The sequence below is a fragment of the Myiozetetes cayanensis genome, unplaced genomic scaffold (genome assembly GCF_022539395.1).
Source record: "Myiozetetes cayanensis isolate MyiCay16 unplaced genomic scaffold, myiCay2020 scf5-8, whole genome shotgun sequence".
Lineage (NCBI taxonomy): Eukaryota > Metazoa > Chordata > Aves > Passeriformes > Tyrannidae > Myiozetetes > Myiozetetes cayanensis.
The window spans coordinates 63694481-63712435 of record NW_026087742.1 but is presented as its reverse complement, the minus strand read 5'-3'; the positions used below and the strand labels follow the sequence as shown (position 1 = coordinate 63712435).

General features: G+C 37.0%; 1 protein-coding gene across 5 annotated transcripts in view; it reads right to left on the bottom strand.

Annotated features, from left to right (window-relative positions):
- Positions 1-257: 257 nt before the first annotated feature.
- Positions 258-17955, bottom strand: part of TRPC4 (transient receptor potential cation channel subfamily C member 4) — a 134823-nt gene continuing 117125 nt past the window's right edge. For all 5 annotated transcript variants that reach the window (XM_050331615.1, XM_050331616.1, XM_050331620.1 and 2 more), the window contains 6 exons: positions 17583-17896; positions 15233-15428; positions 13914-14108; positions 5909-5950; positions 3774-3863; positions 258-3473 (listed from right to left, as the gene is read on the bottom strand). In XM_050331615.1, coding sequence (XP_050187572.1) covers positions 2757-3473; positions 3774-3863; positions 5909-5950; positions 13914-14108; positions 15233-15428; positions 17583-17896 — 1554 coding nt within the window. In that variant the 3' untranslated portion in view covers positions 258-2756. The remainder of the gene's footprint in view (positions 3474-3773; positions 3864-5908; positions 5951-13913; positions 14109-15232; positions 15429-17582; positions 17897-17955) is intronic.

Sequence of the window (17955 nt, the reverse complement as noted above, 5' to 3'; positions counted from 1 at the left end):
TGACATAGATGTCCTCTTAGAGGCATCCAATGAGAAGTGTTTGGGGTTTTTTGGCTGCCTGCAAAGCAATAAAAGTTCATTACCATTTCAGTGTAGGACATATTTTGGGCTCATATATTTCACAGAATGAGGTACTTATTTGTCATTAAATTTAAATGGAATGGTATCAGTCCTTGCTGGTGTCAAGCTTCAATGCTTAAGAATAACATAAAAATAGAGCAAATGTTGGATTTTAAGTATGCTTTATTTAATAGACCTATGTTTCAGTATTCATCTATTCAAAAAAAAAAAAAGGCAGCAAAACACTGACCACCTATTGCTATACAACACAACATCATGTCCCTATGACTAAGACACCTGCCCACCTGTGCTGTCCTCGCTGTTCTGTCTTGTATCTACTCCAAGACTTAGTCTGATGCCCAGCACAGTAGAGCGGGCATGTGATGGTGTGGCTGATGTTTCAGGTTCACTGTACGGTGCTGGGAACTTCATGCACAGGAGGCACAGGTTTTAATGATAGCAGAAAAATACACAGAGCTCAGACCTGTGGTAGTTAACTTTTTCTGATAATAATGATGTTGGCATTACAAATACTCTGGTCAGGCACATTTTGTCTGGAGCAAAACCATGTGGCTGGAATGTATTGAAAGCCCTTTTGAGTAAGCACTGTTTGTTTTGGATTCGGCTAGTGAATGGGTAGTAAGCTTAGGACTTAAAGGTGTTACAAACCATGATGAAGAATGAGAAACTTAAATCAGTGGCGGAGAAGGACTGTTAGCTGGGATATAGAAAACTTCATGACAACATGTGACACAATTACTTTACGGCATTTTTAGCACATGCTACAGGATTAAGAGAGAACTCTCTAAAAGAGTTTACCTAATAAAAATGATATGAAGGTATTCCACCATTCTTCTTATTATTTATTTCTTTTTATACTTGTAATAGTTCAGGTGCTTTCCAAACAGAAAAGCTGCAGGCCCTGCTCTGAGGAGCTTACAATCTACAGGTGGACAAGGAGAGAGATGTGAAGAAGAGAGGGTCTACAGAGCAGTCAAGAGGCCAAGATGGAAATCAATCAATCAAATATGGTTTGAACGCATTATTGCAAAGCTATACAAACTATTTTCCAATTACAGCTCTTATTTTCCACTTTGGTTCAACCGTATCTGCCATGACACAAACAGTTATGCAGGAAGGAAGCTTTCAATAGGTGAGATCAGAGTGAGTAGCACATGTGAAAAGTAGAGCTGGAAAACTCACCTAAAAGTATAGAGATGAGAAGGATTTGCCTGGATTGTCAAAATTCAGTTCAGTATCAGGACAGTTTAGATCCAGAATTATATGGCTTTGGGTCAGTTCCTACAAGGTGGAAGTAACATGTGATGGATTTAATCTGAAATGGAAATGTATTCTATGAATCTGGAGTTTCCTTCATACAGGCTAATATGAACTACAAAATCTATCATGGGAGGGCTAGGGAAGTTAAGAATGAAATAACCACACTTATGTGGTATATTCAGGGAGGAAAAGACTGAGAGTTCGAGGGTGGTCATTCTTAGGCCAGTTGCAAAATTACATTTTTAATAATGTAGGACACCAGTCAACAATTAAAAAGAAACAGACCATTTAATTTTAAAAATACTGTTTTTGACTAAGACAATAACTTACTCATCAGTTATTAAAAATACTATCAGGTTTTCTTTATACATTTATGTATTTTTTATAAAACATCCAATCAGGTTCCCCCAAATTCTGAAATTGTCGAAGAAACTCTCTTAAGGCTCGCCTTTTAAAACTTCTCAAAAAATTGTCATATTTATCCAAGTACTCAGGGTTCACTGTATGTTTGTTTAGTCCTGAAGTATCTTTCTCTTAGCAAATGCAAGTGTATTGTGAAGGCAAAAGCTAATAAGCAGCTGAATATTAAAGTGCATAGGTTGTTCATGTTAGGAAAAATTAGTCATTGAAGAAGCAGTAACTGTGGTGATTAGGATTCCTGGGAAGTAATCCATCATCGATTTTTAGCAAACCACAGATATTTTTTTCCTATAAGAAACACCTTTACAGTCTTCAAACCCTGTAAATGCATTTCTAGCAATGGTAACAGGACAGTGATATCATTGTTGCTGTGAGAGAGAAGCTGTAATTAAATAATCAAATAGACTGATCTTTCATAATTTACAGGTATTCATGTTCCTTCAATAAATAAAAGAATATAAATTTTTTTTTGATTCTGTATAGCTTTTGAAATCAAATTTCTAGCAATTTAAATAAATGATTCTAATAGCTTGACATGAATTATGCTGACAGGAGCCACATATGACTATTATGATGTCCGGAATATTTTAAGAACCTACAAAGTTAAATAAAGGTTTACAAGTCTCTTAAGCTACTTTTTATTTGCATAGAAAAATATTTATCATAGGAGTCAACTATCATATGAGAGAAATTGCATTTGTTGTAATTCAAAAAGATAGCTAAAAAGTTTCTGTGGGTTATTGCAACAGTACAAGAATACAAGATGCTTCCATTTATTAAAAAATGTAAAACAAATCATGAAAGCTAAAGCAGGCTACAAAACAGAAGGTCCTCATATTATCTTTCTCTTGACTATTATGTTACAAGATCATGTGCCACAGCTGAGTACTATAAAGTGTAATTCTGCATTTGCTAATATAATTCTTAAAACATCCCCCCCCCCAAAAAGCACTATGCAAAATATATATATTTGTAAATGCTTCCTCCTGTAAGCATCACAACCTTGTTATCACATAGTCACCCTGAACAATTGTTTCCTGTTTTCCAGCAGAGTCAATGCTAATATCCAATGCCTTGTCCAGCTGATCCTGCGGTGTGGCAGGTTCTGAGTTCTGTAACTCCCTTTTCTCTGTTTCTAAAATACAAATACTTTCCTCTTCCTGTGAATCCAAAGAGTCGCTGTTATTTTGTGACTCAGCTAACACACATTTTTTGTCAGGATTTTGGATATTTAATTCACAGTTCATGGTCAATTCTTCCTGTTCCAGTTCATCAGTTTTCTCACATTGTTCTTCTGCCTGTTGACGGGAAACTTCTTCAGAAACAGTGTATATTTTATTTGTACTCTGCTCCACAGAGTTTCCTTTTGATCGTCTGTGAAACAACCCAAAATTTTTTATGTCTGTTACAAAATTCACACGCTTTTGTTTCTCCTGAGTGGATTCTGACACCATCATTGCTGAGCCATTGCTTACATTATGCCCTTCAGATGCAATATTGGCTGATCGTGGGTGAATCATCGTTGTTATGTCAAAAAGGCTGAAGGGTTTTTTCTTTCCTTTCTTGTTTCCTTCACTCTCACTATTTTCTTCATTTTCTGACAGAGAGGCAGTGTCTTTGTTCATCTTTGCAGTCTGCAAATTAGACAGCTTGCTTCCTTTCAATAAACCCAGGACTTCAAAGCGAAAGCTGGAAATATCTTGTTTTAACTCCTAAAAATTAGGAAGAAAGATGAAACATCAGAGCATGAAAGATAATTTGACTTTTCTTTTTGTAATTAAAAAAAAAAAAAAAAAGAGAGAGGAAAAAAGTCTTATGCCAGGGACCAGTAATAAACTTCATTATCTGGATAATACCTGTTATTTTCAAGGTAGAAGAACTTGCTCTAGAAAGTTAGTTATATGCTACCTTGCTCTAGGAACTTAGTTATATGCTATAAATAACTGAATGTGAGTCTCATAATATCTTACTAAAACACTAAAACACCTAAAAACAAAAAAATAAATGCATACCTTAAAATTTTCTTCTGTCAATCCTTCTTCAGTTTTGGCATCTCTTATCATTGCAGCAACATACCTCTTAACCAGGTTTCTCATAACTTCCTAAAAATATAAAGCATTGGGTTAGGTTTCTTGGTATTAGTTACTAAACCTACATTCACTGGTTCTGCTTGGGCTTTTTTGTGTTTTAGGAACATGACAAAAAACGTATAAGCCATAGATCTGTTTAGAAATTGGTTCTGCTTTTTGATGGAATGTACTAGTATTTACCCGGGCAGGTGGAGCTCGTTAGCCCTTAAAGGCAACCCACCTACGTCCTAAGGACCTCGCTGCCACTGTCCAAGCTCGCTTGGCCCCGGCAGATGAACCTTAGGATTAAAGGGTGGGCTCAGTTCCGCGCACACTGTGTCTCACCTAAAAAATCCAATGCGCAGGCTGGAAGGTGTAAAGACCTTCCCCGGATCTTCGCTCGCGAAGACTGGCCATTATTATTATTACTAGTATTTATTATCCTGAGAAGGGCTACAGTGGGTTTGACCAAGGGTATGTCTCATGCAACCTGGCAGTGAGCAGTTGCTGATGCCTCACAAGAAGGATAAGTCTAGTGTGATTGTATAACACTATTTCCAGTTATTCTCTCTCAAGCCTCCTGCGCTGTAAGATTCAGTGATTTTCTGAATCAAAAATTATAGTTCTAGGTTTAACTGGCTGTGACAGGTTTTCCTATGCATTTTGAACTCATGTAAACTTTCAGCATTCAGAAATCCTCTGTCAATTAATTCTACATTATAGCTGGAGCAACTCCATTTGGGGTTTTGTTTATTTTTAACCTGAACTCTGATAGTTTCCACTGTTGCCTTCTACATCTAAGAATCCCAGAAATTACTTAGGCTGAAAAAGAAGCCACATGCAGTCAAGTGCAGAATATCTCCAGCGATGAAGAAGCTGCAGCCTCCCTGAACAACTTCTTCCAATTCTTTAGTCCCCTCCACTGTGAGGATGTTTCTCCTTACCTTACAGAATTTCCATTCCTGCAATTTGTGCCCACTGACTCCTGTTCTTTTGGTGTGTACTTTGAAGAAAAATCTGGCTCATTGTCTCTAACCACTCACTATGTTATTTAAGACAGCAGTTATATTCCCCTTAACCTACTCCAGGCTGAAATCCAAGATTTTTTTATGTCAGCCCTCTAACCATCTTGGTGGCCCTTTGCTGGATTTCTTCCAGTTTGCTAACACCTCTCTTGTAGTGTGGGACCCAAACAGCACACACTGCTCCAGATACAGTCCTGCAGGTGTGGGCTGGAGGAGAATAATCACTTTCCTCAAAGGGCTGCCTGCAGCCTTACTAATGCAGTGTAGTACGTGTGTGGTATTCAGTTTGTGGATAAATGGTAAACAGCTGCTCTGTGTTCATCTTCCCCAAGATTGTACAGATCTCTGTTTTACTTCCACAGCTGTCGCTTTTTCAGGGTGGAAAAGTCATAGTTTTTCTAGTTATTTCCCATATGGAATTCATTATTATCAAACCTACAGCCCACATGTTGTTTAACTTGACGCTCTTTTAACCCAACAAAATTCAAATTAAAGCTGAAAATTATTAATTGTATTACAATAATCTCAAAAAAGTAGAAGCTGAAGAAGGAAGGATTAAGAAGAACTGATTACAGGGTATCCTGTCATAACCCCAGGCAGAGGGGTTATTAAGTGAAAAGAAATTGTCTATGGGCAACTAGAGCTGGAGAGATGAAGAGCAGGTTGGAGCACATCAGTGAGCTGCACATACGCTCCTGATGAATCCCGCTAAGAGTTGAGGATATATGTTTGGTTTTTTTAGAGTGGACCTGTTACAGTGGACAAAATACTGGCTAGCATGTTACTGCTCTAGAAAATACCCTTTTGCTCCTAAAAGAACACAGTCATTCTTCTCAAAAGCTTTTTTGAAATTTTTGAACAATTTATAAGCTTGTTTGCTAAGGGGAAATAAGTATGCATTTTGTGGGTTCTATTTATTTATTTATTTATTTTTCTTTTCACCTTTCTCATTAAATTCTTGCTTTTTTTTTTTTTTTTTTTTTACGCCCTGCATGAAAACATTCCGGAGGCATAGAAAGAAGAATTGCTCAAGAAATAAACACAGGTCTTTACCTGGTATTGGTGATGTCTTCTCAAATTGTCAGCTGCACGTCTCTGAAAATAGAAAACCCAAAAAGCTATTAATTCCTGTCTGAAAGCAAAATACATAACCACTGCAAAACAGCAGGTCTGTGCACTATAAAGTGTCCACCAAGCTGTGAGAAATGGTTCAAAGTCTGTTGTAAAATGACAGTGTTGGAGCAAAGTCTATCATTTGCTTTACAGAAAAGGAGAATGCTGCTACTGGGAAAAGGATTTTCTACATTTTCATCAAAATGCTGTTATTCCAGCGTTGTCATGGATGTGATGGGCACCCAGGTCACTGCTTGTCAGAGTCTGTGATCTCGAGGTCTCTGATCTGAGATAGAAGGGGAACAATGGAATCATGTCACTCACTTGCATAGGCTGAAGAATATTTTACTGAATTGAGAAAAGTTTGACTTGCGTCAAATTAGATTTTTCTTGGAGGTGCACAGCAAAAGAACAGAAGTGAATAGACATGAGTTGCAGGAAGAGAAATTCTGTATGGAAAATCATCAACAGAGGGGGGTTAGTAAAACCATGATGTTAGCACTTGCTATGGCTCCTGATGTCTCATTTAAGATAAAGCTAACCAAAACCTGCACTATAAGAGAAAGTTCCTGCTTAGTTCTCTGTCAAAAACACTTAGTCATAGAGGGGTATATGGAGGAAAGAAATTTAGCTTTCAACATAGTTAGGTGTTGATAAGGAGGGAGGGTAAATGGGACTAACTGTGAAGAGGAGCAGCAAAAAGAAATGTGGTCAGATGAAATAACGGTACAGGTTTCAATCAGTGTTGCATTAGATTATACTGCCATATCTAAGTGCTGTCCAGGAGAAGACAGAGGGGAAAAAAAAGGTCTGAATTAATTTTTCCTTGAATTACTGTTGTCCTCAATTGCATACTGAGTCACATATCCCTATCCTCTACCTTAATTATCCCTGACTGGTGAAAGAAAGATTTACAGCTTTAACTTGGGTTCTTATATCTGCTGCTGACAAGAAAAGAATGTGTTTGACCACTGACTGCATTTCTACAAAACGGAACACTTACAACAGCTTAAAACAGGGGAAAAGGACATCCAAGAGACTTGTTAAAATTGACCTCGGTTGCATAATTAGTCAGGCACAGTAAGTTATTTTGTCATCTTCTTTTATTTGAAAGAAGTGATTACCAGTTTCCCTGTACGTGGAGTCAGTTTACACTTCAAGGTTGATTTCTTGTTTGAAATTAATTTGAGGGATGCAGTGGTTGTGTGGTTGGGCTTGGCAAAAAATAACAGATAGGGGGAAAATCATTATTTCCTAATCAGTCTGAACAGCCAGTGTGGGGGAGGGCTTTATACATAAGCATCTTGTCTTCAGTAATTTCCAGATCATGTTTCTGCATCTATGCCTCATCCAAAGAGAAGATGGAAATTCCTTGTGTTTAAAAGGGTGAAGGTATGGGTTAGTCTGCCCACCATTGGGGCCAGAGGGGGCAAGGTAGCCGTGGGAAAGCTGATACCCTCCTAACACCCATCTTTAGCCGTTTTTTAGGGGGGGAAAAAAAAAAAAGAAACCAACATATTTTGCAGTTGACCACACGATGGAGATGTTTCATTCCTGCTGAGAGAGTGCTAAGGGAGTCAGTGGCTAAGAGACCTCTCAACAAGAAAATCTAACAGGTAAAAACAAGGTGTAATTGAAACACACTTTAGGTAAAATGAGTAACTCCTATAAATAAAACAAATGCTGATCCTTGTCTGGCAGAATATTTTCTGCAGCTACTGTCTGTTCTGCTTGGATTACAGTGAAATGTGAAATAAATGTATAAGTTTAATTCCGTACCTATAACAAGAAATACCTTGCTTAACTTTTTTTTGCAACCACTTTGGAAACTCCCAGAAACAGAGGCTGTGGCTTTTCCACTCAATGCAATGCCAACAAATGCAATTTAGGAGGACTATCTAAAAAGATTTATTTTTCTATACCACTGAGAAGCTGAAAGAAAATTGATTTAATTGTATGTTTTCATACAAAGCCATATACGTGCTGCAGGTGATATTATGCATACATGAAACCTATCAAAGTTATTACCCCATCAGTTTTCTATCTCCTGTTTAAATGTTTGGATTCAGTCTCCAGTTCATAATCATCTCTCTGATTTCTTTTGAAAGTAGAATGAATCTTTGCCCAAACACATCTGAAAATCAAGTTATTCACTATAAATAAAATATCACTAAAACTCATATTGTCCTTATTTAGTTCTCAGCCTGGTTTTCTCTACCCAGTTATAGTCTAATTTGTGGTTCAAAATTTGTTTTGAGTAATCATTGTGCTACCTGCCTGAAGAAGTTGAAAACTATGGATGACGAAGGGATGAAAGTTAAATTTTACTAAAAATAGCAATCAGGGAGAAACATTCTTCTAATGACAATGTGGAATGAGATAATGAAATTGATGGGGATACTGTTGTCACTTTCCAAAAGGGGGCACTAAAATCCTTTAGGAAGCTTTAACATTAGTTCCACTAGAAGTGATACTTATTTTGGTCTTCCTATTCATGCCATTCCTCATAATTTTCAGTGTTTGGAAGAAAAATCTCTTTAGCAGTCAAAAATTTGATAATGTTGAATTACCTCTTTTGAAGTGTTTAATAAAGCAGGAATTGAAATTTAATGTCTGCATTTGACCTCAAACTACTTAGTAATAAAGGTCCAGAAAATGTAACTATTGTCTGAAGTCACGGGATATATTCCTCATCTCGAATAGAAGCATCACATAAAAAGGATTAGAATTTATCTCTGTTGACAAAGAGGCTTCTCCATGAGATGGTCCTTGGCTATACAACAAACACTCCAGATTACCAATTTCCACGCCAGGTGGAAGGTATTTCTTTGCTCAACTTTCCATAACATACATTACAGAGAAAATAGAAAATGCTCATATTCACTTAGAAGTTGAATCATTTTCCACTGGGATAATAAAGAACAGGAGAAGGAAAGAGGAGATTTTCTCTGACAAATCACAATAAAATCATGTAGGATACTTGGAAAATTGCATAAAAAATCTGGATGGCATGGCTAGAAAAGAGGTAACAGTTTATCTAAACACCAGATGCACAAAAAAAAAAAAAAAAAAGATCATATCCCTGACAATACTTTCCATTTTCTCCTCTTAAATACTCAAAATTGTAGGTAAAACATTTTTAGTGATTGATCAGACATAAAGGAGAATGTAATTTGAGGAAAACAGTAAAATTTATTCCGGTGGAATTACGGTTTCCTTTCCTATATATATTCTTTTTTGAAAATAGCATTGGATTTCAGATGGCAAACAGGAGTAGCCTTGACAAACCCAAAGTCTTGTACAGTCAGAAAAACACAGCATAATCAATAGAGTTACATTATTAATCTGGCTTTTGCAAAAGTGAGCTGAAAAGATTAACAAATCTGATATTTATATATATATATCTATATATATACATATATATATATATATAAAGAGAAGTGCATATTGTTATTTCAGAGTTTTAAGTGCAGGAGATAACTCTGATAATAGCTAAAGAGAATGCCGCATACCTGGGATACGTCAAAATGACAGAACATAAAAATATGCTGAACTCTGAATGGTAGAAGAGCTCTGTCTGATTCATAGCAGAGCTGAAATCCTAGTAAATCACATGTAAGCATCCTGGCTTTCCTTCAGATGTAACTGTGGCTAGAGAAGCTGCAGTCAGCATGGCTGTGTTGTTTTGGAGAAAAAAACCTCTCCCTTGAGAAACCTCCCCTTGACTTCACCACCCACTGCTTTACCTGTCCTAGAGCAACAAAGGACAGAAGACTCATGGAACTGACATCCAAGGAGAAGCAAATTAATCAGCTTTCTTCAGAGGCACCTCACAACCCCTACAGACCCTGTTCTTTCCCATGATAGTTCTGTTTTAAACAGCAACGTAGATGGTCCTCCCAAGCAACCACATCATACTTACTTTTACTGACTTTTTTCTTCTTCCTATAAGCCAGGTAAACACTTTCACTAGCATGTGTGCTGTAAACTATCCTGATCTTGAATGCATTCTTTACATGTTCTCCCTGCATATACTGAACTGTCAAGTGTACACATATATAAATTTTACAGCTGATTGCTGAGACCACCCTCGATTCAGTCCTAGCTTGTGATTCCTGGCTTTTTGGTACTAAGATTTCTTGTGCAGAGATCATGAATGATGCTTGACAGCTTCATTCTGTCTATCATCTGTTTTGCATCCTCTAGGCCTGATTCACCCTTTGGATGCACACTATTGCTTTTCCTACTGGAAAACCCCATAGTACATCACCATGGATTAATGCTTCCTGATAGGAAAGGTAACATTTAGAGATTTCAGGACAAAATATCTTGAAATCTGAGTTCTTCCTTACAGACAATATGACATCTATATATCCATAGAGCTAATATAAGAAAATCAGTTTATAGTGGTTTTGTTTGGGTTTTTTTCCAGTATTGGTTGTAGGGAAGGAATCAGAGTTTATAACGCAGGACTCAGCAAAAAGGAGTAGGTTCCAGCAAAGCTTATCTTACAGCTCTGAGGCCAAAGTTATTACAGGGGAGATTCCAGTGAGCCAGAGTAAGAGAGCTGTCATCTGAGATCCTTGAACAAAAGGCAGAGAAAACTCTTTATTTACTTTTGGTTGAAAGGGCATAGAGGTTCCAAATTTAATTTGTGATGTAGCTTTTTGGGACAATTGAAAAAGATCTAGGAAGACAAGGCTGAGCTGTGGGTATTGGAAATAAGTTTTTCAAAACCAGAAAGCAGTGCATTCACCTAGGACAAACTGTGAGATCACCGTGGTGTGTCCATTTGTTCTCTGATGACTTCACCTCTTGGGGAACATCCAGTTAACATCATCTGGTTTGCATCTATCTAATGTGGAAATCAGAGCACACCGTGCATACCCACATCTTACTTCATTTTGGAGCTTGGGTGCACAACCAGGCCTGGAAATTGCAAAATGTTCCAAATTGAGATAGCCCTAACAGGGCTTCTGTCATGCTGAGAAGATAGCTGAGGAACTTTGTAGTCTTATGAGATGCCCATATGGTGGACTGAATCTTCCTGGTAAGCCACAGTCACTCACTTCTTCCGGACAGATGGAAGTCTGGTTGCCGTGATGGTTCTGCTGGTGAACTCTTTGCTTCAGAGGGGTTTCAGCTCTACTTCCAACTAAGTACCTATTCTGCAGGGGAAACTGGTGATCTATATGGCCCTACTGCTTCACATGCTTTAGGAATTCCCTTTCATCAAACAATTTTTTAAAAAACTTTACAGAAATCAACTAAGAATGTCTCCTAAACAGTTTAGTAATTAGTGGTTTGCATTCAAATCATAAGAAAGCCAGGTTCAGCTCCTTCTTGTGTTCTCTCAAGACAGCACCTTAACCCCTGCAGGTTCTTAAAGATCGTCATATGGAAATCTCTCCTGTCAGATCTGTTATGCTTGGGGTAAATAACTAAATATCCACCAGAGAACAGAAGTGAACCTGGGTCTCCCTTAGCCCAAGCTATTTGCTTTCCATGGCACCTGCTCCTTCTTTCTTCAAACAGGAATTCCATCCTGAACCTGAAAAGTCTTTCCCAACAAAAGTTTCCTTGAAACTGGATTTAATTAATGAAGAAGCTTGGAGGTTACAGATTTTGTATTTCTTTTTCACTAAATAAGCTGAAAATTCCATTTGGAAAATTTCTCAAGCAGCTTTGTGAAGAGACTGCCTATCCTTTGACTCTTTTCTGCACCAATTTTCCTAAACCTAAGATGTGGATTTTTAGAAGGTGGGATTTATGTATCCTAGCAGGAGGTAGCTGTAGGAAGCAGGAGGTGATCTTCCTGAATGCCCTTTCTCACCATGCCATTCAACATAGGGCTGGGAGCACCCCATATTTTTCTTTATTATTCCACAGATCCAGGAATGAGTTTACCCACAGATCTGCAGCTTGAGAGGTAAGAAAAAGCAAAAAAAAAAAAAAAAAAATCCTTATCCTGGATGGAAAGTCTGACAAAAAATATTGTTCTGAAGGTCTAGCTGGGATGTATAAGGGTATTCTGGATGTGTCTCAGTCAAACAGGGATATTTCGTTAACCAACCCTCTGCTATACACTGGCATCGTGGCACTAATTTTAATATCACTCAATCAGTTTACACTACCTAATTATCCCTGCCAAATGTTTAACAAATGCCTAGAAGCATTGCACACTCTCCCACACACACAAGTACATCACTCTCTCTCTTGATTTTCTCTTTCTAACAAAATCTCATATTTTTTCTTCCTGTAAGCCTCTGCATTTACTTCTTTTCCTTCCTATGTCACATAGAGATGTTCTATCCTTAAAATTATTCCCCACTTATGCTAGCTCATGTTCTTTGTAAAATTTCTATTATTAATTCTAGATTTCTATTATTATTAAATTTCTATATATATATTTCTTGAAGTCCACTACTGGTTTGTTTTACTGTCATTTTCATGCTTACAAGCTTCCATTTCCGGCTGTTTCTTTGCTATGTACAAGTATGACAGTTAAGTGAAGCAATTTTGCTTTCACAACACAGATAATGGCCAACAAGATCAGTATATTGCAATAAGCCTGACTGGAAGCTTTCTACAAAGTGGACAAAATTCCTTCATCAGCTTAGTAATTGTGAATTAGCTTTATATGTAACTCTTTCTCTTTATCATATATCTATACACCCATGTGAACTTGTTCCTCCAAGTATATCTATAGATTAAACTGAATTCCAGGATATGACACGAGAATAGGTGGGAAAAACCTATCCTTATTACTCACTTATCAAGAAATAGTGAAGAAATGCAAAGAAAAGGTTGATATAGTAATGGTCCATCAAAGAATTGTATCATATTCCCTGGCTTTTTTGAAATGGATGGAAGTTTTTCTACCAGGGTCAACAGCATAATGACTTGTTTATCTGAGTTCCTAACAGACTTGAAAAAATTTATATTCACCAAAACCCTATGGTATAAGGAAAGTGCCACTATCCACATCTTACCCAAAATAGTTTTCTTTATACTGGAGTTGCCTAATAGAAGTCTAGTTACTCAGGTATTGACTTGATCTTGGGAAATACAGAAAGCATAACTAGAGAGATTTAGTTGCTGGTGGGTTAGGATGTTGTGTGGATATTTGCTCTGACAAGGTAGAAAAACTGTGTTGCTAAGTGAGGTATCTCAACTAGATGAAGTTAGGAAGGACAAATTCAAATCTACTTTACCCACTGCTACCAGAGAAAGTATGCATCTGAGATATTTCACAGGCATCTGCTGAGTCCAGGTGCAGGACTATTCTCAGTTTCCTTATGTATCTCTTCCCCTCTGTTTTTTTTCTCTAGAAATTTCCCTGCTAATCAGCACTATTAGAATAGGATACCAATGTCATTCTGAAATAACTCTACTTGTAAATTCAAGTAAGAGAGTCCAGGTAAATGCTGTTACCTTTCAAAATGTTTTCTTTAATGATAACAGCTTTGGGTAAGAATGTTTTTATGGTAAACCTATTTCATTACATGTAAAGAGACAGAGACACAAAGAACATCCCATGACAAATACTTTATACGTGAGTCTGTGGTTCACGATATGTCAATTACACTTGAACAGTGACACTTGGGTTGGAGATCATCAACCAAAAATTCTGGGACTGGTAGACAAGTATACACGTTCGATCGTGTATACACAAATTGATGTATTTTGTATCACTTTTAATCTTTCTTGAATTACCTCTAAAAAAGGCACAGACACAGTTCATATTGCCTATTGCACAGGGATACGATGCTTTCTCTTCAGTCAAATACACTGACATGAATGTAAAAAGTAAACATTCCCTGCAAGAATTATTCTCTTACTCATATGCACATTCTTTGACAGTTCAGATGCTCTATAAGGCTGAGAAAGGTTCACCTACATAGCAAAGAGGAAGACTAAAAGCAGAGTAAATTCCATTACTTACCCCTATTGTTCCAAAACTTTCAGGCTTTCTTCTGATTTTTTTCTTGCAAAGATGTCTCCATAACCATTTGATCAGATACCACAGAGACTTTGGGCTTGGTATGACATTAAAAGGAGTGGGCAGAGTTCCTCCTTCTTCAAAGTAGCTCATCCAGAGTTTTGTTCGAGCAAACTTCCACTCAATGTCTGCATGATCCTGCACACAAGAAACACAACATCAGCACAGATATTGCTGTAGTTAAGGAGGTGAAATAAACCTCTACAAAAATCTGAACAACTAAAACTAGAACAACCATGAAATCTAATGAATTATCTTGCCAAAATACTGCCATCTTCTTTTGAAAGAAGGTCCTTAATGCAAAGTAAAGCCTACGTTGCTTTACTTCAGTAAAGAGATGGTTGGTATGTAAAGTATACATCCATTTATAAGCATTTCTTTCCCTGTCATGAGCTTTTAAATCACTAAAAGTCTCTCAGAAAAATTGAAAGGGTAATTACAAGCAGAAAAATACTACATTTCTAGAAGAAAGGTATTTTATTTATTATAAATATATTTTATTATAAAAGCAACACATCATTATTCCATATAGATCAGTCTAATTACACTGCTCTGCATCAGCTTCAACAAGTCAGTAAATCTCATGCATTTTCTTAGTAATTGCCAGCACCCAAAATTCACAAGTAAGTTATCCAACAAAATCATGAGGCTACTAAAACTGTTTAGTCAAGTATCTTAAAACTGAAGCTTTATTTTATTTGTTTGCTTTTGGCATGACCGTATTTGAATTATCATATGTTGAATCAGTGTTTATTTTCTGTAGTCTCCTTAGTAGACAGTTGAGAAATAAAAATGGGCAAGTAGCTCTGACAAGAATAAAGATAGTTTTCATTAAAGGAGAAAACAGCACACAGTTGAATGAGAAGACATGACATTTTGATGAATTGCTAATGGGTCCAAAATTGTCCATGGAACATGGGCATCCAATTTCTGTTAACTCTATATTCATGTATATCCATGCCAGATAAAAATAAAAAAATAACAGCCTTTCAAATGCTAAAAAATATAAAGCAGAGACAGAAAATCTTGGGCAATCTCTTGTTCAGAAAAGGTCTTGTACAGTGCAGCTTGGGCAGGGCTCTACCCAGTCCAGCTTGGGTATGGTTTCTGCATCCTTCCAGAAAAGTGCAAAGGAATTAAAAAGAAACAGAAAATTTGTCTCAATATCCTGTCTGTAAAATGTTTTACTGCCAGAAAAACAGGATCTACGAGCAGAAAGAAGGCGTATATTCTAAATGATCTAAGAATAAGGAACAACTTACAGCAATAAGTTGGTAAGAATTATTCATCATGGCTATTAGCATGTTGAGTAGAACAACCAGAGATATTACATTATAGGTACCAAACATGGTGGCCCCAACAAATTCAGTAAATTCATGTCTTGCTTTCACATTGGTGACATAGAGATTGATGAGTCCAAATATAGACCAGAATAATGACTGCAGTGTTTCAAATAATCTGAAAAACAAAACCCAAAAGGAATAGCTGTATAGTAACAACACATTTAGTTTTCAGATTCTTCAGTTTTTTGCAAAACACACAAAAGTCCTTGACTTGACTGAGGTGAATGATACTTACCACAATATAGTCAACATAGATGGAATGTCTTTCTAGCAAAACAACAGCTTAATGTTTCAATTCTGAACCTCTAGATATATAATACAGAATCTAGAAATTATCCTGATTTTGTTCATACTTCAGAGGGATAAATATAGCTTTAGAGATCTTATGATGGACATCTTCCTTTGAAGCACTTTGACCCTTTGCCTTGACAGAAGGGAGTATAGTAAGAATCCAAAAGTTACTCAGTGTTTGTATTTCACCAGGATGTTGAAGAAGTATAGTATCCTCATACCTAGTCAGTTTATACAATTCTGGTTTGTGTTGAGAACCACTGAGATAAAAGGAGTTGTATAATTAGAAAGACATTATTATCATTAGCATATGTTTTGTTTGGCAAAGAAGAGAGACAGAAAAAAAGACAAGCATGCTGTTCTCAAAAGAAACTTGTTCTTTTATAACTAAAGTATATGATATTCCCTTAGTGAAGTTTGGAACAATGGCTAGGAAGCTAGTAACAATGATGAACTTTGGAAAATAATCCTCTGAAACTAGATAGCTTGAAAAATTTTCACTTTTGTACAATATTAAGCTACACTATAATGTTATAAGCATGGCCCCAGTGATGCTTTTTTCTTCTCAAAAGTTTGGAACAAAATTTTCTGCATAATCTTCCCTGTGGCCTCTCTCCTGCTCCTTCACTCCAACACCAGAAGCAGGTTACCCACAGAGGATGTGTGGGTCACCAGTGCTATCCCTACCACACCCAGAGCAGGGGGGCTGCTGAACTGCAGGGACTCATATCACCCTACATTATCCCACACTCTGGGATGTCCTGTCCAGAGATGGACAAAATGCAACCCTTTGATCTCCTTCCCAGCATGTGGTATCATCTGTGAAATGTTTCCCTGCAACCCAGTACACTTCTATCTTAGAGAGAGGATCTGAGAGGGCAGGTCCTGAATCTCTGCTCCTGTAACACAGTATATCTGAGTGCTAAAGTACAGCTCTGGAGCCTCTTGTACAGTTTACACTTGACTGAGCACAAATTGAAAAAACATTATTCCATCCTCCCCACAATTGCTGAAAAGTCTCATAAGGCATCACAGTTTGCCTTGGTACCATCTTCTGAGATTAGTACCAGTAGTCCCTGCTATTTCCCAGATTAATAATATTGCTTCCCTGAGAGCTGAGCTCTGAAAAATCTCCCTGTGCTTTTCTGTTCAGATCACAGAAAATTTAGACCTGCATAGATGTTATTAATATGAAATATAAATATGCTGCACCTGAGAAAAGAGAGTTGATTAATATGACATAAAGGCGGCTATTTTTATAAAATTATCTACCTTGAGAAGCAAGCAATTTTATTTTAAAAACAGCCTAGATACACAGAAGTAAGTAGGGAACAGACATTTATAGCAGGAGTTTGATTCAGGCTGGAAGTTGAAAGATGAGAAGAGAATTAGTGCTAATTTGGTAGTATTTTGGCATTACAGATGAACTAAAAACCAGAATGAAATAAAACTGATTTTAAAGGGAAAGAAAAATACATTATTTATAACAAGAATTAGAATAGAAATTTGATTGTGTTTAGGGTCAGTAGAAGATTGGACTGCATTTTCTTTCCCTGCATCAGTTTATCACATTTACAAGAAATCTTTATGTTAGGCAGCAGACTTGTTTAGTGCTTACAGGTAGACATGGAAGAAATGCGGAGTTAGAGCTGCCTGGATAAGTAAGCTCTGATCTGGTGACCTTAATTCTAAATATATACCTCCTAATCTCATATTTCTTCCTCTTACCTTTACTTTACCTTTTATCTTTCGAGATATCTTGAATTGCATGGACTTCACTGTGGTTTAGGGTGAAATTATTACGGAGCGATGTAGTATTATTTTTTTTTTTAAATTTTAATTAGGGTAATACTAAATGTGGTTGTCAGGACACCAGTGTAATACCAAAAGAAAAGGGAGTCTCTTTCTTGTAAACAGCATCAAAGTGATTAAAATATTTGAGGCAGAAGGGGAGGATAGAAATAGATCAGACACTTACGTTGAAAATGCATTATTCTGCTTTTCACATCGTATTCCTTTGCAGTTGCCAGGTTCATTTGTCTCATAGTAGAAGTACAGCTGGTTCAATCCATTTGCAAAAGCTAGCAGCACAAGGCAGTATATGAAGAGAAACTTCAAAATGTCCAGCAGCATTCTTCCTAGAGATATCTGCAGAGGTCCCAGGTGAGAATTGGCAGTGAATAACGAGATCAAGCGCAGGGAGCTAAAGATGTTTGCAATTGCGAACAGGGCCTCAGCCACCAGGGTTGGATGCCACATGTCCCAGTTCTCCCGTGGAACTAACCCACTATACTGAAAACAAGCAGAAAGGAAGAAATTACTCCTCTAGTTTTATACATAAACAAATATGC